This window comes from Elephas maximus, chromosome 2 (assembly GCF_024166365.1).
Source record: "Elephas maximus indicus isolate mEleMax1 chromosome 2, mEleMax1 primary haplotype, whole genome shotgun sequence".
NCBI classification, from domain to species: Eukaryota; Metazoa; Chordata; class Mammalia; order Proboscidea; family Elephantidae; genus Elephas; species Elephas maximus.
In genome coordinates, this window is record NC_064820.1 from 228,635,119 (window position 1) to 228,654,341 (window position 19,223).

Consider the following 19,223-nt stretch of genomic DNA (forward strand, 5'->3'; position numbering starts at 1 on the left):
GGAAGTGGTGGGGCATTCAAACCCAGGGCCCCGTTCCCCGTCCTTTGCTAGGTTACCCAGTCTCCATTCCACACCAAGTCACCCGACCATCTAGGCCCTGGAGTCCCACCCGCTTCAGTGACTGCAGGCTCCGAGGGTTGCCTGGTGTGAGGCCTGAGTGCATCTCTCTGGCCTCCCTCTCCCATGGGAGTTGTGACTCACTGATGGAACTGCTGGGGTCACCCCAGCCCAGTGGGCAGCCCCCAGGTGGCCTCAGCAAGGAGGTGGAGAAAGGAGCCAGGCAGAGGGAACAGCACCTGCAAAAGCACAGAGGTTGCAAGGGCGGGGCTATCCAGAAGCGCCTGTGGGGTGTTCCCTGTGAGATCACTATGTGGCCACGTTGTGGGGCTCGTGTGCTGGTCCCTGGCTGGGCCTCCCGGCCCCTCCCGGGCCCAGGTGGTCCGGCCAGCCACAGGAACGTGGCCTCACCCCCTCTGCCTGCAGGGCGGTGCTCCAACCCCCTTTGACCGGAACTACGGCACCAAGCTGGGGGTGAAGGCCATGCTGTGGATGTCGGAGAAGCTGCGGGCTGTCTACCGAAAGGGTACCTGCACGGGTTGGGGGCGGCGCCCATGAGCCCCACATGCCCTATACGGGGGCCTGGCCACTGACACCTACCTGCGTCCACAGGGCGGGTATTCGCCAATGCTCCCGACTCAGCGTGTGTGATCGGCCTGAAGAAGAAGACAGTGGCTTTCAGCCCTGTCACTGAGCTCAAAAAAGACACTGACTTTGAGTAAGTCCCACCCCAGGCTCCGCCCCCATCCCCATGGTCAGGCCTCGGGTCTTGCTGGGACACCCAGAGCAGGCTTCACACCCAGGGCACTCCCTCCTGGCCCTGCTCGACCCCACAGTCTTCAAAGGACCGAGTGTGGGGTCGGGGGTGAGCAAGAGGGGGAGCCTGGAGACTGATGGGGCCCAAACACCCTCACTTCATGTCTGTCAAGTGCGGCGACTGCTGAAGAGCAGAGGTGTCAGCTTGTGGCGCTCAGGGGGAGGAACTTGTGCTTGGGAGCGGGAAGTGCAGAGCGCAGGGCGGGGACAGGCAGCGCGGGGATGGGGGGCTGGGAGAGGCCCGGGCGCTGCGCAGTGCGGAGTGGGCGCAGGTGTCAGGGGCGGGGCGCAGTGCCAGGGGGCGGGCTGTGGGCGGGGCGGGCAGGTGGAGCAGGAGTCAGTCGGGAGCACGGTAGGGACTGGGCGCAGCGCAGGAAGCCCCGCCCCGAGACACCTGCTTGCCCGCAGGCACCGCATGCCGCGCGAGCAGTGGTGGCTGAACTTGAGGCTCATGCTGAAGATGCTGGCACACTACCGCATCAGCATGGCTGACTACGTGTCCGGGGAGCTGGAGCACGTCACCCGGCGCACCCTGAGCATCGAGAAGGGCTTCTGAGCCACGCCCGGCCCTCCTCCCCAGCTTCGACCCCACCCAGGCCAATGCAGCTCCAGGTGTTGAGTCAGAGGGGCCCGGAGCCTTTGGGCAAGAGGACAGGTGGTGGCAGGTGTCTGTCCCTGCTGCAGCCAGGCCTCCCACGCGGGTTAGTCTGAGACCAGCCGGTGGGCCCTCCTCCCAGTTGCGCCTCCTGCCCACGGACAGAGCGCCTGGGGAGCCCGCCTTCTAGTCCGAGGTGTGCCAACGAAGCCCAACGCCCCCATCGGCCTCTGGGAGGGGCTGCTTCTTGTGGACCTCACTGTGATCCTGCTCCGGCCAAGCTGGCCACTGTGGTTGACCAGCCCTTGTCACCGTTTCTATGAATAAAATCACCCTGACTGTGAAACACAGTCCTTAGAACCTTGTAGGGAGGGAGGGTGGGGCTGCATGTGGCCACCCTGGTGGATGGTAGGGCCCCCCCCCCACTGCCCACTTGGACTGTAGGGCCCTCCTCTGGCCCCAGGGTGGGCTGGATTCCAGAGACACATGCCTTTGGGGGCAGTCCTTCCTGAGCCCTGCAGGGTGACCCGAGCCCCTCCCGGGCCTGCCCTGGCCTTGGGGCTGTGTCCTGAGGGGCAGAGGGCTGCAGCCTCCTAGTTCTCAGGGCACAGCCCCAGTCCCAGGCCAGTTTCTGAGCCTGGCCCCCAGCCCGAGACCCTGAGCTGTTCTCCAGGCTCAGTCTGGCCTGGGGTCTCAGAAACAGACCAGAGACAAGGCTCCCGGTTAGGTGGCTAATTGAGGCAGCCTCCTGTGCCACACTGGTGGGAGTGGGTGAGTATGACTCCACGGTGGGCTGTGGGCCAAATCCTGCTTGGAAGTTCTGAATGGCGTTGCCTGTGTCCTCAGCGTGCTTGGGTTCAGCGGCAGCAGAGCCCCCTGGAAGCTTGTCGCAAATACAGAACCCTCGTTCCCTGAATTGGAATCCGGATTTAGCAGACCTCTGGTCACTTATGTGCACGCTGAAGTTCAAGGAGCTCCGTGTGCTGCAGAATCCAGGTCCCAGCATTATTACCACAGAGCTGGGGCACTTGTCAGAGAACAGGGGCTGCCCTGGCTCAGGTTCCCTGCCCCTTCAGAAACCCCGCAGTTTCTCAGAGGAAGCCCTGGCAGGGTAAAGACAGGGACTCGAGGGTCCCAGGAATGGGTGAACATTCCCCTGAGAACCAAGAGCCAGGCAGCACTCTGCTGACCAGCTGCCTTGAGGCTGACCTCTGTGTTGTGACCTTGAAGCTGGGCAGGTGTGGTCAACAAGCATTGCCCCACAGAGCAGAGGAGCTATCCCACCTTCCTCATGAAGCTGCCTTCCCATCACGGCAGTTTGGGGTCTCCTGGAGTGCTCTCCAGGAGTGCTTCTCCCAAGCCTCCTCCCAGAAGCAAGAGATTCCACATGGGCAGTTTCTGAAAACAGGGGCTGGAAGGCCCTGGGATGTCCGTGGTTTAGCTGGCCCCTTACACGGGCAGGTGTCGGATTGCCCAGGCCAAGTATCTGTACATAGGAGTGCTAAACAATGACAGGGGTGGTGCACCAGGGTCTAGGGACACGTGTGTAGGAGGAGGCCACACACCCAATACTCACTCCCTTATCTAATATTCACAGTCTCTGATGAGGTGGGGCTGCTCCCCCACTGTACAGCTGGGACAATGAGGGGCTAGGAGCTGAACAGCCTTAGCCAAGGTCACCCAGCTGGGAAGGACTGAGGAGGGCCCAGCTTCACCCTGTGGCCCAGTAGGAGGGGAAGTAAAGGTCTGAATAAGGCTCGGAGGGGAGACTGTGAGGCTCAGTAGGGGGAAACCAGGCTCCAAGGCAGGCTGGTGAGGCTGAAATGGGGAGGAAGTAGCCATGGTGGGTGTGAACCTACAGACTGAGGGTGCCACCAGTCCCCCCTCCCTGGGAAGACTGAAGGAGATGGTGGTCCTCTAAGAAAGTAGCAGCCCCTAAACACCTGTGGTGACCAGCCTCTGGGCCCCTAGCACTCCATCAGCTCCAGGGCCCTGCAGGCGCCTCTGCCCAACTTGGCCTTCAGTGACCAGACCCTGGAGGCCTGGAGTGGGAGTATTTACACCACAGAAACTGGCAAATGCCCCCATCAGCCCCCTTACTCCCAGCAGGCTGTTAAACTGCCCAGTGCCCACTGGCTTCAGTGCCCCCCCCAACAGAGGAAATGGGGTGAACTTGCTGTACCTTGTCCTCAAACCCAGCTTGAAGGCGTCAAGGGGCCTAGAAGAGCAGCTTTGGGAAGTAAGGCGAGGAGGTGATGGTGGGGGGCTGAGGCCCGACTGGTCCAAACAGCAGTGCCCCACAACTTGTGCCAGGGCAGGGAGGAAGGGACCCATGGGGAAGCTGTGTGGCGCCCCCTTCAGGGCATCTCCGGTGGTGCAGGCACGGTGGGTAGGAGAGAGGGGGGCATTCCTAATGTAACGTCACCCCACCAACTTGTTCTGACAAAGAGTGCTTTATTGAGAGCATCCGGCAGCCCATCAATCACAGAGAAGGCACAGGGCCAGGCCTTGGGACAAACCTGCCTCGACGTCCCCAGGCAGCCACTCTCTGCTTCCCACAGCTCGGAGGCCAAGCTCCATATCCAGAGAACTTAGGCAGTAACGCCACATACAAAGCACCCCACCTTCACCCTGGGTCTTCCACAGGCAGGGTCATGATGGCTTCTGACAATTTTAGAAATAGCTTTAAAACGGTTTAGAGTAGCTTCATCTTCATGTGACGGCACGGCCACCTGAACGTCCTGTGCTTAGGGGCTGAGCCTGTGGTGCCTGCCTGTACATGAAGGGCATCCTGCACCCCTCCGGCTTGTCAGTCCTTCGGCTGGTTATCCCGTCAGTATAAGCTATGTGCTTCAGCTTGCACGGCTTTGAGATAGTTGACCAGGATCTGCACCCAAGCCCCAGCAGCAGGAAAGGGCAGGAGATGTCGGCTCTCTCTTCTCCAGCTGGATGACACACACCAGCATAAGCTGGCCATTCTTCGTTGTGGCTCAGACACGTTCACAGCTTCAGTTCTTCTGTGGGTGCACCCTCTGTTCTGGTAGGCCCCAGAAATCCCCCAGGCTGTGGGCTCACTGCCCGGAAGCTGGGCATGCTGACGAGACCTGGCAACCCTTCACAGAGAAAACATTTTAGATGCAGCTTCCAGGAGGCTCCCCTCTGCCACAGCTGCACCCCCCACGGCTGCACCTGGGCCCCCAAATGGAAGGAATGGGGCCTGGCTGAGCCAGTCAGCATAAATGCCCTGCCTCACAGCACGCTGTTAGAGAGAGAGAAGGACCATTTCTACTCCCCACAATTACTTCAATGTGTCCTTAAAAGCAGACAGGAGCTGCAGCAGGGGGCACTGGGGAGCCTAAGAAGGCCAGCATTCTAGAAGACTCCTTTGGCCAACTGACAGTGTGCTGAATGACTGAGTCAAAGGGCTGAAATGAGCAGAACATTCCCCAGTCCGCTGAGAGAAACAGCATTTCTCTTTAAAAAATTTCCCCAGGCAATTTCTGTATTTGGACATGTCTGCTTACAGATCAGATTTTGGAAAAGTACTTTATTAGGGAAATCACCTTCAAAGCCTTGCATTTTAAGAAGTGCCCAGTCCAGCTGGGACCCTCACGGCCACAGGGAAGAGATTCAGGAATGGCAGCGGCTTCCGCAGCAGGAAGCACCTGGGCCCTGCTGGCCTGGGTGTGACAACACTGCCCAGCCACCCCCTTGACAGGTCAGCACAGGAGGAGCTGGTCTACCCAGTGCCCTGATGGCCATGCTCTTCTGCCTGAGCAGCCATCCAGGGTCTTTTTGGAAGTCGGCAGGCTGTGGTGTAGCTTCCTACAAGGGCAGTTCCGGTGCTGGCTCCGAGCCGAGGCCACCTCCCAGGTGAGGTTGCAGGCAGAGGCTGTGGGCAGGAGCAGTGCTATGGCATCCCATCTCCTGGCTGCTCGGGTAGGATGCCAGGGGACACCCTGGGACTTACAGCAGGGAGGCGTGCTGTTGGCACAGCCTGGCGGCTGGTGGGGCCTGGCAGCTGAGGCCCGGTGGGGTCACTCGGTGTCCTCCTGCTGCTCCCGCCTGTGCAGGGCCTGGAGGCGGCTGCCCACCGTCTGGTTGACGAGCTCCAGCCCCTCAGCATCCAGCTCTCTCAGCAGCAGCAGAATGGCGGTCAGCACATTGTTCTGGGGACGGAGGGGTCACTGAGGGACAGCCACCGGCCCAGGAAAGCAGGCCGCTCCCACACAGAATCAAAATACTGAAACCACACAGCAAATACTTCCTTGGTGCTCACATCTGCTAGCCCACTGCCCCTCACAGCCCCAGGTGGCCCTCTTCCCACCACTCACTTCTAGAGAAGAGGAAACTGAGGCGCAGGGAGGCAGTGGGGATTAGAGTGGGGCTAGGCGGCCAGATGGTGGCTCTGTGTGACACACACTGACATACATGTGCTCTGTGCACATTGGGTATGTATGTGTTCCTAGGCACGTGTACCAGGCACCTACACACGCGCTGTTTCTGCCATGAAGACGTGGGAAGGGCTCTGACACTAGGAGCCACCTGGGCTGACTCTCCTTGTGTGTTACCTGGAGGTGAGCGGGCCCGCTCCCTGCTCACTCACGTAGGTGCGCACAGGATGGGAAAGGTCTGCTCCGGGGCAGAGGTGCCCTCAGAGCAGAGTCACGGGCACCCTGTGCTCTTGCCTGACTAAGTGCCTGCATCCTGAGTTCTGGCCCCTCAGACCTCACTCCCTTCCCGTGTCCCCGGGGAGTGGCTGAGCCCCCTCATGGCCTGCCAGGCTGTGCCCCACACCCACACAGGAGCAGCGCTGGCCCCTCTCCTCTGCAGAGGCAGCCTTGTGAGCGTCTGTGTGTGTTTGTGTGCATGCGTTTCTGTGTCTGTGTGCGCGCGAATGTGTGTCTGTGAGAAGGGGCTCACAGCCTGGTGAGTTTAGCCCATATTTGTTGAAGGTGGGGAGGTGAATCCCTGTTCTCAGTCTTGGATCCCCACATGCCTGGAGACTCTGTGGGGCCTCAGGAGTAGAGAGGAAGGGGGTGAGAATAAAGGATGGGGCTCCAGACACCTCCAACTGCAGAGAAGCAGAGCCCTCCTGGGTAGTGTGTGTATTGGGGTTCCTCGCAGAATTTGTCAGAAAGGCGCTCAGTAGCTAAAAGCACATTACAAACAACTGAGGGGCTCTAGCCGGTCACCTCATGGGGGTGGGAGATAAAGCCCTGTAGGACCGTGAGCTGCCGGATGGGGGGCCATGGGCAGGGGAGCTTGGGAGGAGCCTGGGGCCCTGCGGCTGGGTGGATGGTCCCGCATCCTCTCCTTCCCCACAAGTCTGGCTCGGGCTGAGTGAGCACCTGTTGGCACAGGTGAGTGGGGCACCTTCCAGAGCCTGGCTCTCTGAGGATTTTGCCTCCTCTCGTGAGCTTAGGTCTGGAACCAAACAGGGGCCCCCAGGGCCAGCTTCCCATCATTCGGGGCCTGGCTTTGGTTCAACTTCCTGGAGTGTCTCAAAGTGCCCCCTCATCCCCAGCCAGATTTCCACATTCAGGGCACAGGGACCAGGGGTGCCTGGGCACACTCACCCTGTTCTTGAGGCTGCTGGTGGCCTCTTGTGGTGGGAAGGAGGGGTGCTGGTTCCGGGCTGGCAGCCTCATGCCCAGCTGCTCCTGGACGCTGCTGCTGAGGGGGGACATGCGGCATGGGCCTGAGGGGCCTGGGGCGGGGGGGTCCAGGTCCCCTGGCCCAGGGGCACAGCACAGACTCTTCCATCATGAAAACAGCTTCTGCCCCAGCAAAACAAGAGGAAGACAGGACCAAGGCCAGCTTCCAGGAAGAGAGATCAAGGCGGGACCCTGGGCCAACTGTGGCTGACCGGGCACTGGGCTCACAGGGTGAGGCAGGGTCTGGTGTTGCCCTGACTTCTCTTTGACCCCATTCAGGGGCAGCCTCCCTGCACCATGGCTTGAGAGCTGCGACATCTCTTATGCAGACTGGGGTGGGGGGCACTAGACATGCAGGTGACCCGTGTGGGCCCTGGCTTATGTGGCTCACAGCACGACACTAGGTTGTACCAGCATCCCCCCCTCCGGCGGTAGCCCCAGGGGCTGGATCCGCCAAGAGGACTCTGAGCTCAGTGTCTGCATTCTCACACCTGTCCCTGCACACGGTTCCCCTCCCAGAGTCCTTAGGACCCAGAGGCCACGGGAGTCTCCAGGCTCCCTTCTTTCTTGTCCCTCCCGCTAGCTGATAAACATGGTTTCTTAAAGTGACTTTTTAAAGAATAATAGTTGAAAAAATACACATGCACAGTTGGAAATGCAAATACCACCACAAAGGACCTAGCTGGCCAGAGAAAGACCCACCGACCCTCTGAGGGGGACGCCCCAGGCCGGCCCCACACCTCCACCCTCCGGGAGCCACACCTCGCCTCATCAGCACTGAAGCCCAGGGGGTCCTGCTCGGTTTCGGCTGAAGGGTCCATGCAGCTCAGGGCCAAGGGCATCCCGGGCCGCCTGCTCTCTGTGTCCTCTCTGGTCGGGGCAGCAGTGATCTCGTCCCCCTCCATCAGCGCTCGGGACAGCTCCTCCTCAGTCACAGCTTTGGGGTAAAGCAGAGAGAGGGGCCAGAGCATCAGGGTGGGCTCCCTGACACTGAACCACACACTGTGGCTCCAGTCATCCTCGAGGCATTCAGCGTTTGAAAGGGTGGATATTTGCACAGGTGTACGTGTGTCTTCCCACCTAGCGGGCTGGTTCCCTAGGCTCAGGAGGTCGTGCCCCTCTGTGTCCCCGGCTGGGGCCCATGACTTGCTACAGACATGACTGCCTGTGAACTTAGATTTCAGCATTTTCTAGAAGTAAATGCGCAAAAAAAAGCCCAATTAAGGCAGAGTTTCAGAAGGGACAGGCAAGACCATATTTACCCCACTTCACTCACGTATGACCCAATTCCCCTGACGCTTATTTCCCTCTCTGGAAGCAAGTATCTGTTGCATGTATGACTGACAAATTAGCAACTGGTCTCCAGAGAGGGCCAGTGGGCAGACCAGGAAAAGGCATAGTGCCCTGGGGAGTGGGCTGGAGCTTCACGGGACGGTCGCAGGGTCGCGCCCATGGTGAGGTGCCTGCCTTCTGTGTGAACAAGGAGATGCTGACTGAACCTCTGGGAGGTAGCCACGCCCCCAACAGGAAGAGCACAGACGGTTCGCACACCAGCATGTGAGATGCAGCCAGAGCCAGGGCACAGCTGCTCAAGTTCAAATTCAGTCAGGGCTTCTGGGCACACAGTCCCTGTGGCCTGCATCCCCGACACCTGCACGTGGCTCACCAGGGACCCACGGGTGAGGGTGTAGAGCAGCACTGTTCTTGATAGGAGAAAAACCAGAAAAGGAATCTGAGCTGTTAGCAGGAGAAACCGTGTGTGGGAGAAGCAGCCTGTGGGAACTCTCTGTGTATTTGGGCGGTTTTCTCTGAATCTACAACTGCTCCAAAAGATACGCTCCAATGCCCTTTGGCAGCAGGTGGATGTGTTCTCATAAAGCGCCACTCTGCCCGGGTGGGGTGAGGGCCGGGGCCCAGGGGTGGGTGGCTCGTGGCCCAGAAGGGACAGCCAGGTGATTGAAACCACACCGACACTATTACAAGCAGGAGAAACTCTGGGAGTCTCTCCTTGAGAAGACTTTATAGAGGGGAACCTTGAGATGTCCTGAAAGATGAAGGTTTGTAGAGAAGAGGAAAGGGGGAGGGACGGCCTCCCAGCTTAGGTCTGCGCTGGCAGCGCCATGGGTTTCAGGAGTTTGTTCTGGATGCCGTGTAGAACCTCAGGCTCCCTAGGTCTCTAGACTGACCAGCACGACAGCCCCGTGGTCTCCCGCCCAGGCCAGTCCCGGAACAGCAGCAAGTCACCCACTCTGGGCCAGCACAACAGCCCCGTGGTCTCCCACTCAGGCTGGTCCCAGTATGCCAGCAAGGCACCCACTCTGGACCAGCACGACAGCCCTGTGGTCTCCCACCCAGGCTGGTCCCTGCACACCGGGGAGGCACCCACTCTGGTTGTCCAATTTCTGGAGGCCGGGCAGGTTGCGCAGGACAGTCATGCGGTAGAGGTGGGGGTCGGGCCCGCAGCAGGGGTTCTCAGCCAGCCACAGCACCCGCAGGCGTGGCAGGTCCTTCAGGTAGAAGAGCTCGGCCAAGCTGGGGATGCGGTTCTTACGTAGGTAAAGCTCACTCAGGTGCTGGCACTGGCGCACGGGCTCCAGGGTTGAGACACTGTTGACGCTGCAGGGACACCATGGTTAGCAACGGGCATGGTGCCCAGGGCCGCTCAGCACCACTGACTGGTCTAATTTCAACTGTAAATACCACGGAACCGCACTAGCGGGGCGTGTGATCGCCTGCCTCCCTCAGAAGTAGGTCAAAGGCAGACTATATGAGTCAAGGTCAAGGAGGCCCTATGCTAAGGAGAAGGCCTGAGAAGGTCTGAGGAGAAGACCTAAGGAAATGGGAAGGCTGCTTAAATTGGAGGTATGGCCCTGGCAGACCACGTCAGAGAACAGACCCTCTGTTTTCATGCTGTGTGTTTTCAGGTGGTCTCAGGGTATTAACATGGGAAGTGGGATGCTTCACCTCCTCGCAGGTGAGGAAACCAAGGCCTGTGAAAGGGCGGACAAATCACTTTGCCTCAAACAGACCAGAAAAACACATGACAAGCAATATAAGGGAGCCCTGTGCTGTACAGACACAGAGCACTGAGCTTCAGAAACCTTTCGTTTAAAATAAACAAAGAGTACAGGTTTAAATTTGGTTCCACAGAAACTGAACAAGTCGAAGAAAACAGACATGCACAAGAAAGCAGCCAGGCAGAGACGCTAAGGGCTGCTCTGGTGCCATGAATGACAGTTCTCCGTCCGCTTTCAAACCACAGAGACTTAAGAGAGATGACGGGCAGGCATTCAGTACCTGAGGGTGATCACTTCCAGGCTGGGCATCTCCCGGCATATGGAGATCTAGAAAGGAAAAGGAGTCGGTGTTTGGCCACATCACTCAACGCCTGCCTTGTGACAGCACTTCCCTCTATCAGTCCGACAGAGAGACACTGACACCACAGCCCATTCTTCCGGGGCCTACAGTGACTCCCTGCTCAGCTAGGGCTCTTAGGAAATAGGTCTCAGCATGAGGGCTCCATATCCTGCTCCAGTCTGCAACTCAGACAGACATTTCCACAAACTGAGGGAAAAAAGGCTGGCGCACACACTCTCTACATCTATGTAAATATCACTGCCGGCAATTACTGTCTGCTGTACAAATGGAGCATTGTAATTTCAAATGCCCTTAAAGGCACCTCCATTCCCCCTCTGCTGAGATGAACAGAGAATCTTTCTTCTTGCTGCCCTGGGGCACAAGGAAAGGGGGAAGGCTCTTCTTGCCAACCGAGCTAGACCCAAAGGAAGACAGCCTTGAAACTGGATCTCTGAACACATTAGTCATGTTAATTCAGTGGAAATGGAGGCAAGGTTCTCAAGTTGGTTTACGAAGCCTACATGATGAGTTTAGTGGCTGAACAATTCACTCTCCAAATATCTGAGCACCTGTCAGGTGCCAAGTGCCGGGTGCGGTCCCCAACCTGAATGAGCTCACAATCTGGTCAAAGCACTTCATGTGTTTTCTACGACTGTGGCGTTCTTGTTTGTCTCTGCTGCTAAATAGGGAGTATTTCAGCCACAGCGGGAGGTATAACAGGCCCTTCTGGGCCAACCCAGTGGCTCGCCCGCATTTCCAATTTTGTTGTCAAGTTACAAAGCAAAAGTAGATAAATAAATACATGATTGGCACACATTCCTATGTAAGCTGGGAGCACTCATTCTAGGATATAAAGAGAGAGGAAGAAAGGGACAGAACGGGAACAATCCATTCACAGACATGTAGAAGCTCGGCCCCAGCCCTTCCCCACACGGGGGGGGGGGGGCCCAATCTCTTCCTGCCACTTGCTGGGGTTGGGGGGTGAATGAGGCTAAGTCTAAGAAGGAGTTGAAGCGAAGGGCAGTAAAGCCAGGAACCTGTAAAAAGACTCTCCTGAATAAAACAGCCCCCTGGAACTCTTCTCTGCATTAAAACAAGCCCAGCACTGGAATTTGGGTTCCTGCTCTATACACGCACACTTCTGACCATGGACAGCAAGTGACGTGGAACGTGTCATTTATCCACGAATGTTTAAAGGGCTTCAAGAAAAATGTGGATACCGTAGAATACTGTGGGATTTCTGCACTACAAAACCGCAGCGAGAACAAAGTACCAGCTCCGGGACTGAGGGCCGTGGGTGCAGTGTTGTCTGACAGTACCTTGGGCAAGATGCAGACTTTGGGGATTAGGGCCCATCTGAAGATAATCAACATAAAATACTTACATCTGTGAGGCGGCTGCCCCTGGGGAAAGAAAAGAGATACATACTTTAATTTTGCTGAAGTTGAATGAAAAGGGGAAAAAAATTTTTTTTTTTCCGAAATGAATGGTGAATGCCCACAAACCTTAAGAGTCTGATTTTTTAAGATGCAGTAAAAGACTACAAAGAAAGTTACTTTATGTTGACCTGCAAGCTAGATGTGATTAACAGGGTTTTTTTTTTTTTTTTTTTTTGCACTTTACAAAGCTCTAGAGTTATGTGTGTATATTCATTCTTTTTTTTTTTTTTTTTTTAATTTTTATTAAGCTTCAAGTGAACATTTACCATTCCAATCAGTCTGTCACATGTAGGTTTACATACATCTTACTCCCTTCTCCCACTTGCTCTCCCCCTATTGAGTCAGCCCTTACAGTCTCTCGTTTCGTGCCAATTTTACCTTCTTCCCTCTCTCTCTATCTTCCCATCCCCCCTCCAGTCAAGAGTTGCCAACACACTCTCCTGTGTCCACCTGATTTAATTAGCTCACTCTTCATCAGTAATATTCATTCTTTTTGTCTGATTTCTGGAACTTTTCCTGTTGATGATGAAATCTAAAATGCTAAAATACACTGCAGATTCCTTTGTTCCATGCCTGTTTACTATGAATACAAAAGTTTTTTACAGAGACCAGGAGTTCACCAACAACTGCCTGCCTCCCCCCACATCTGACACTCTGGGATGATACGCTCAAGTTTTCCTTTTATCAGAGAAGAAAAGCGGAGAGAAACATATTTACTGAGCAAACACTGGGGGCCTGAGTTTATTTCTCTAATCTTCCCAACAATACCGTGAGGTAAGCTGTAGCACTCTGCTTTTACAGCTATAAAGATGTGGCTGTAACAAAGAAGTAATTTGCTCAAGGCAATAAAGCTAGCCAGAAGTGCAACTAAGATTTAAAGCCAAATGTGTCTCATACCAAAGCTCTGTTCTTTGCCATTTGACAGGAATATTGTTCAATTCCAGAACCTTAAACCTGTTGCCGTCGATTCCGACTCATAGCAACCCTACAGGATAGAGTAGACCTGCCCCATAGGGTTTCCAAGGCTGTAATCTTAATGGAAGCAGACTGCCACATCTTTCTACTAAGAAGCAGCTGGTGGGTTCAAACCACAGACCCTGTGCTTAGCAGCCGAGCACTTAACCACTGTGCCACCAGGGCTCCTTCCCTGAACACTACCCAGGAGCTTTCAGGTTCTGGGGGAAGAAAATGGAGGGTAGGCAGTTTTATATGGAATGGTTTCTGCAGGTGAAGAGAACTGGTGCCAGGAAGTGTGAGATAAAGGGATAGGGTAGACCTGCTACCCTTGGGGGGGTGTTCCTACCCCCTTTTCTCATCTTGTCAGTGTTAGACTTTGCTGCTCCAGGGAAGGCTTGGTTGATAGATAGCTTGACACGAGCTTGGATGAAGCCTTGGAACTTATTTGATTGTTTAGAATATCTACCTATAGACAGATACAAAGGAGATATTGCAGCTATACTTTATTTCTTCTGTCCTAAGGAGTCAAAACAGGAGTCCCCAGGCGGCCCAAACGGTGGCTCAAACCCACCCAGAGGCAGCTTGAAAAAAAGGCCTGGCAATCTGCTCCAAAAGGGTTGGAATCAACTCAACGGCAACAACAACCAGAAAGACTGCTCAGATAACTGACAAAGGCGGCCAAGAATCATTTCTTGGCTGATTTTCAAAAAAATTGGGTATGTCTGATGCCTGGGGGTACTTCTCGGACAAAGGAGCAGTGCTGGTTGCTGTTATTTGCAGGACAGAAACGATTTGTTCATTCTCACAGTGGCCACAGGATAGACAGTTAATCTCCTTCACTGATGCAAACAAGGGTGTCTTTCTAAGTAAGAGGCCAAGTTCGAAGGCTAAACACCCGACTTATGAAACAAACCTCAGAAAGTCTGAAGTAGGATTATTGTTTCTCCCCGCTCAGAGCAAGTAAGACCAGAGACTTGCATACTCTTTCCAAAACAAAGAAACGCATTATTGAAAGCAAATGGCAGAAGGGAAATTTTGGCAAGATACCAGATGTGCCACGGTAAAAAGGCTTTTTAAGTAACACCTACAGTCTATTCGCAGAAGTCAGTGTGAGGAAGGGTCTGCCCTTGGCTGTGCAGCCCACTCCCTACCTAGCTACCTGTCCAGCCTACAGGTGAGCATTAAGCCTTGCTCTGAGTCCCCAGTGACCACCCGTGTGTCTTTCAGATCCCAGCTCCAGGCTACCTCCTCTGGGAAGTGCTTCTGGTCCTCCCTGGTCCCAGCTAGCCCTGGCTACTCCCACCTGTGGCTGCTCTGATTCCACAGTTCCTGTATGCTTTCCTGCCACTTCCCTCCCAAACATCACATCGTCTGGGGACAGGCCCCTTCCCCCAAGTACTTAATTACATACACGCTTCTTGTGGTCAGGTGCTGTGAGTCAGCTCTGACTTACATATGTTGTTGTGTGCTTCTGACTCATAGCAACCCACGGGGACAGAGTAGAACAGCAGACAGAGTTGAAAACCCGGAAGCCTTTCAAGGCTGCAATCTTCATGGAAGCTGACTGCCACATCTCTCCCCCACTGGTGGCTTTGGGTTAGCAGCCAAGCACCCGGGCTCCTTGATACACACGCAACAGAACTAAACGTGCCCTGTCCATGCTTAGGGAATCATGATTTCTGAGTCCCAGTCCTCGTCCATATGTCAGACCCATCCAGAGGGAACCATCTGCCCCCAGTAAAGCTATTTAAAACCGGGCAACGAGACTTGGAGAAAATTCTAGGTGTTTTAAGGAAAGGCAGCCTGTCTGAGCCTGGGTCCCAAACACCACCGCTCAGGGGGCGTGAAGGTTCTGGAATGGCCTTTGTGCCAGCGGCCACCTGGGCTTGAGGCAGCACCTCCCGCGGGCCCCGGAGCAGCAGGCCGCCAGGGCCGCTGTGGGGCGGCGGCGCAGAGGCTCGGCCCGAGGCGCCTCGGGCCCCGGCTCGCTCCGATCCCCTCGCGCTCCGGCTCCGCTCGCCGCAGCCCCCCGCCCGGGCGGAGATGCCGGCGGCAAGAACGCAGGGCGGCCCCGGCCCTCACCAGCAGTTGAGCTTTCGCACACTGTCCAGCTCCGAGGCCTTGGCCCGGGACAGCACCATCTTCCGCGTCAGCTTCATGGCGGCCGAGCTGCCCGGACCCCAGGCGGGCCTGCCAGGGCCCGACCCAGCCGCTCAGCCTCGGGTTCCGGCTCCGCGCCGCGCGTCTCCAGGGGCGGGGCGAGTCGTCAGGGGCGGGGCGTGTCGGCAGGGAGGGCCCTGCGAGCCCATTGGCGGCCCGGCGTGGGGCTTCCGCTGGGCACCCTCGGCCCCGCCCCTCCTCGACTCCGTCCGTGGTTTTGCGCGTGCGCAGTGTGATCTCTGCGTGTGGGCACATAATTGGGTGGCTCTATCAGTTCGGTCCTCACCGCCACTGTCAGGGACTGGGGTCGTCTCTCTGCTGCTCTGGCTGGTTGTTAGGTGCGGTGGAGTCGGTTCGGACTCATAGCGACCTTATATACAACAGAGCAAAACACTGCCGGATCCTGTCATCCTCACAATTGTTGCTGTATTTGAGCTTAGTGTTAGAGCCACTGTATCAATCCATCTGGTTGAGGGTTTTCCTCTGTTTCGCTGACCCTCCACTTTACCAAGCATAATGTCCTTCTCCAGGGACTGGTCCCTCTTGATAAATGTCCAAAGTACGTGAGACGAAGCCTCGTCATCCTTGCTTCTAAGGAACGTTCTGGCTGTCTTCCAAGACAGATTTGTTCATTCTTTTGGAAATGGTATATTCAATATTCTTCGCAAACACCATAATTCGAAGGCATCAATTCTTCTTTAGTCTTCCGTAGTCATTGTCCATCTTTAGCATGCATGAGGCTATTGAAAATACCATGACTTGGGTTAGCCGCACCTTAGTCCTTGAGGTGACATCTTTGCTTTTTAACACTTTAAAGAGGTCTTTTGCAGCAGATTTGCCCGATGCAATACATAATTTGATTTGTTGACTGCTGCTTCCATGGGCGTTGATTGTGGATCCAAGTAAAAGGAAATCTTTGACAACTTCAGTATTTCTCTGTTGATCATGATGTTGCTCATTGGTCCAGTTGTATTTTTTTTTTTATATTGAGGTGATAGTAACAAATTATGGATAACATCGCAAAGAAAGGGAATTTCAGAGCACTTAATTGTGCTCATGCAGAACCTGTGTATAGTTCAAGGAAAAGTTGTTCAAATAGAACAAAGGGATACCGTGCGGTTTAAAATCAGGAAAGGTGTGTGTCAGGGTTGTATCACTTCACCATACATATTCAATCCGTATGATGAGTAAATAATCGAAGAAGACAGACTATATGAAGAAGAATGCTGCATCAGGATCAGAGGAAGACTCAACAACCCGCGATATGTAGCTTGCCAACCTTGCTTGCTGAAAGTGAAGAGGACTTGAAGCACTTACTGATGAAGATCAAAGACTACAGCCTTCAGTATAGATTATACCTGCTCTGGCTTAGGGTGATTTAACTCTTGCAATAAAAAATCCAGGGAAGTTTTAGGGTGATGAGATTACATTTATGGAGAAGTTGTTAGTTGCTGCCCAGCCAGTTGATTCTTTCTGAAGCAGATCACTTGTCCTTTCTTCCAGGCATATCTGGGTGAGTTCTAACCACCAACCTTTTGGCTAGCAGTCGAGTGCTATTTGTTTCACCCACAGAAACCTCACATGTATTTAAACCTGTCAGGAACCAGAGAAGGAGTCCCTGGGTGGTGCAAAGAGTTAATACACTCAGTGAGTGGCCTGCAGAGGAGAAACCATTCTAGTAATGGAACTGCCTAGAGCCTGGGGTATGAGGCAGGGCTCAGCATGATGTTGCATAACTGATGATTGGGGGCAGTGTGAGACTGGAGGGTGGACAATCTCAGAGGGGTACCTCTCAGCTCTTGGCTTCCAAGCAGGGAGAGAGCATTCTGACTCCTCTTCATGGGGCTGACAAGGCTTGACCTCAGAGGAACGCAGAAACCAGAGTCAGAGCCACAAAGAGCAGTGGGGAGCTTCCAGCAGGCTTATGCTGTGTGTGCTTGCAGAGGGCTTCTGGACTGTCCCAGCTTGGTGGTATATCAGGTGGATGAGGGCAAAGCAGAGGCTGCTGAGAACTGACCTTTAGTGCCAAGATGTGGTGCAGAAGTATCCACAGAAAGGCTGCTGAGGTGTGGGAAACAGCACCATCCACAGAGGGAATCAAGAGTCTCCAGGCTTTGGCAAACCCCATCTTTTGCTCTAGGGAGGGCCAAGTAGGCAAATGCTGGAGCATCTTATACTGGGAGCAATGCCAGTGGGCTAGCCACTAATGGGAAAAGGGTGCCCTAGTTGCTGGCCCTGCTCATCCTTTCTTGACCCTACCTGGGTGAGATGGCCCCTCTCCCTGAATTCATCAGCACCTTCAAATAATTCAGACCCTTAGCCACCCTCTGGGAGTGTCTGGGTGGTGCAGATGGTTAAAACACTTGGCTGCTAACTGAGAGGTTGGTGGTTTGAATCCACCTAGAAGCACCTTGGAAGAAAGATCTGTTGATTTACTTCCAAAATATCAGCCATTGAAAATCCTGTGGAGCTGGGGACCATGGTCTTGGGGGATATCTAGCTCAACTGGCATAACATACTTTATAAAGAAAATGTTCTACATCCTACTTTGGTGAGTAGCATCTGGAGTCTTAAAAGCTTGTGAGCGGTCATCTAAGATACTCCACTGCTCCCACCCCATCTGGAGCAAAGGAGAATGAAGAAAACCAAAAACACAAGGGAAAGATTAGTCCAAAGAATTAATGGGTCACAAATACCACAGCCTCCACCAGACTGAGTCTAGCACAACTAGAATGTACCCAGCTACCACCATTGACTGCTCTGATAGGGATCACAATAGAGGGTCCCAGACAGAGCTGGAAATAAATGTAGAACAAAATTCTAACTCACAAAAAGAAGACCAAATTTACTGGCCTGACAGAGACTGGAGAAACCCAGAGAGTATGGTCCCCATACACCCTTTTAACTCAGTACTGAAGTCACTCCTGAGGTTCACCCTTCAGCCAAAGACTAGACAGGCCCGTAAAACAAAATGAGACTAAATGGGCACACCAACCCAGGGGAAAGGACAAGAAGGCAGGAGGGGACAGGAAAGATGGTAATGGGGGACTCAAGGTTGAGAAGGGGAGAGTGTTGACATGTCGTACTGTTGGCAACCAACGTCATAAAACAATGTGTTTATTAATTGTTTAATGAGAAGCAAGGATTAAGTTGAGTTGTAGGTCCAAGTGTGATGGTTTTAGTTCTGTCAATATGGCTAGGCTGCATTTCCCAGAATTCCCTTCCCAATATATAGTTCCAGGAAACCCTGGTGGCATAGCAGTTAAGAGCTACCACTGCTGACCAAAAGGCTGGCAGGTCGAATCCACCAGGCGCTCCTTGGAAACCCTATGGGGCAGTTCTACTCTGTCCTATAGGGTCGTTATGAGTTGGAAGTAATTCAATGGCAACAAGTTTTTTTTTTTTTTTTATTAACTTTTATTAAGCTTCAAGTGAACGTTTACAAATCCAATCAGTCTGTCACATATAAGTTTACATACATCTTTCTCCGTACTCCCACTTGCTCTTCCCCTATTGAGTCAGCCCTTTCAGTCTCTCCTTTCGTGACAATTTTGCCAGCTTCCCTCTCTCTCTATCCTCCCATCCCCCCTCGAGGCAAGAGTTGCCAACACACTCTCAAGTGTCCATCTGATATAATTAGCTCACTTTTCATCAGCATCTCTCTCCCACCCACTGACCAGTCCCTTTCATGTCTGATGAGTTGTCTTCGGGGATGGTTCCTGTCCTGTGCCGACAGAAGGTCTGGGGAGCATGGCCGCTGGGATTCCTCTAGTCTCAGTCAGATCATTAAGTATGGTCTTTTTATGAGAATTTGGGGTCTGCATCCCACTGATCTCCTGTTCCCTCAGGAGTTCTCTGTTGTGCTCCCTGTCAGGGCAGTCATCGATTGTGGCCGGGCACCAACTAGTTCTTCTGGTCTCAGGATGATGTAGGTCTCTGGTTCATGTGGCCCTTTCTGTCTCTTGGGCTCTTAGTTGTCGTGTGATCTTGGTGTTCTTCATTTTCCTTTGCTCCAGGTGGGTTGAGACCAATTGATGCATCTTAGATGGCCACTTGTTAGCATTTAAGACCCCAGATGCCACATTTCAAAGTGGGATGCAGAATGTTTTCATAATAGAATTATTTTGCCAATTGACTTAGAAGTCCCCTCAAACCATGGTCCCCAGACCCCCACCCCTGCTCCGC

At 54.2% G+C, this 19,223-nt stretch overlaps 2 protein-coding genes across 6 annotated transcripts in view; one reads left to right on the forward strand and one right to left on the reverse strand.

Annotated features, from left to right (window-relative positions):
• The window catches only part of PFKL (phosphofructokinase, liver type), a 31,510-nt gene extending 29,699 nt beyond the window's left edge, over positions 1 to 1,811 (forward strand). Inside the window, exons 20-22 of the mRNA XM_049874998.1 lie at positions 484 to 583; positions 670 to 775; positions 1,282 to 1,811. Coding sequence (XP_049730955.1) covers positions 484 to 583; positions 670 to 775; positions 1,282 to 1,429 — 354 coding nt within the window. The 3' untranslated portion in view covers positions 1,430 to 1,811. The remainder of the gene's footprint in view (positions 1 to 483; positions 584 to 669; positions 776 to 1,281) is intronic.
• A 1,955-nt stretch (positions 1,812 to 3,766) lies between these two features.
• On the reverse strand, positions 3,767 to 15,139 carry CFAP410 (cilia and flagella associated protein 410). Of its 5 annotated transcripts, none has more exons than XR_007516230.1 (8): positions 14,961 to 15,138; positions 11,867 to 11,885; positions 10,423 to 10,469; positions 9,512 to 9,741; positions 7,888 to 8,062; positions 7,048 to 7,144; positions 5,439 to 5,637; positions 3,767 to 4,581 (listed from the first exon to the last, which is right to left on the reverse strand). XR_007516230.1 is itself a non-coding variant. In XM_049875003.1 (7 exons), exons 1-7 carry the CDS (start codon positions 15,035 to 15,037, stop codon positions 5,506 to 5,508), a joined length of 774 nt encoding a protein of 257 aa, XP_049730960.1. In that variant the 5' UTR covers positions 15,038 to 15,137; the 3' UTR covers positions 4,588 to 5,505. The 5 variants fall into 5 exon arrangements, 3 of the variants coding, with proteins under 3 accessions (XP_049730960.1, XP_049730959.1, XP_049730961.1); XR_007516231.1 differs by lacking the exon at positions 3,767 to 4,581 and adding an exon at positions 4,588 to 5,360; XM_049875003.1 differs by lacking the exon at positions 3,767 to 4,581 and having other exon boundaries at positions 4,588 to 5,637; positions 7,048 to 7,141; positions 14,961 to 15,137.
• Between the last annotated feature and the right edge of the window lie 4,084 nt (positions 15,140 to 19,223).

Bases quoted from the DNA above. Each gene is read 5' to 3' on its own strand.
- CFAP410 (XM_049875002.1), bottom strand. From the start codon at position 15,037: ATGAAGCTGACGCGGAAGATGGTGCTGTCCCGGGCCAAGGCCTCGGAG. The intron at 9,742-10,422 runs GTACTGAATGCC...GTGTCCCTGCAG, and splicing joins CTGGAAGTGATCACCCTCAG to CGTCAACAGTGTCTCAACCC. The intron at 7,145-7,887 runs GTGTGGCTCCCG...GTCCCCCCTCAG, and splicing joins TTCAGTGCTGATGAGGCGAG to CAGCAGCGTCCAGGAGCAGC.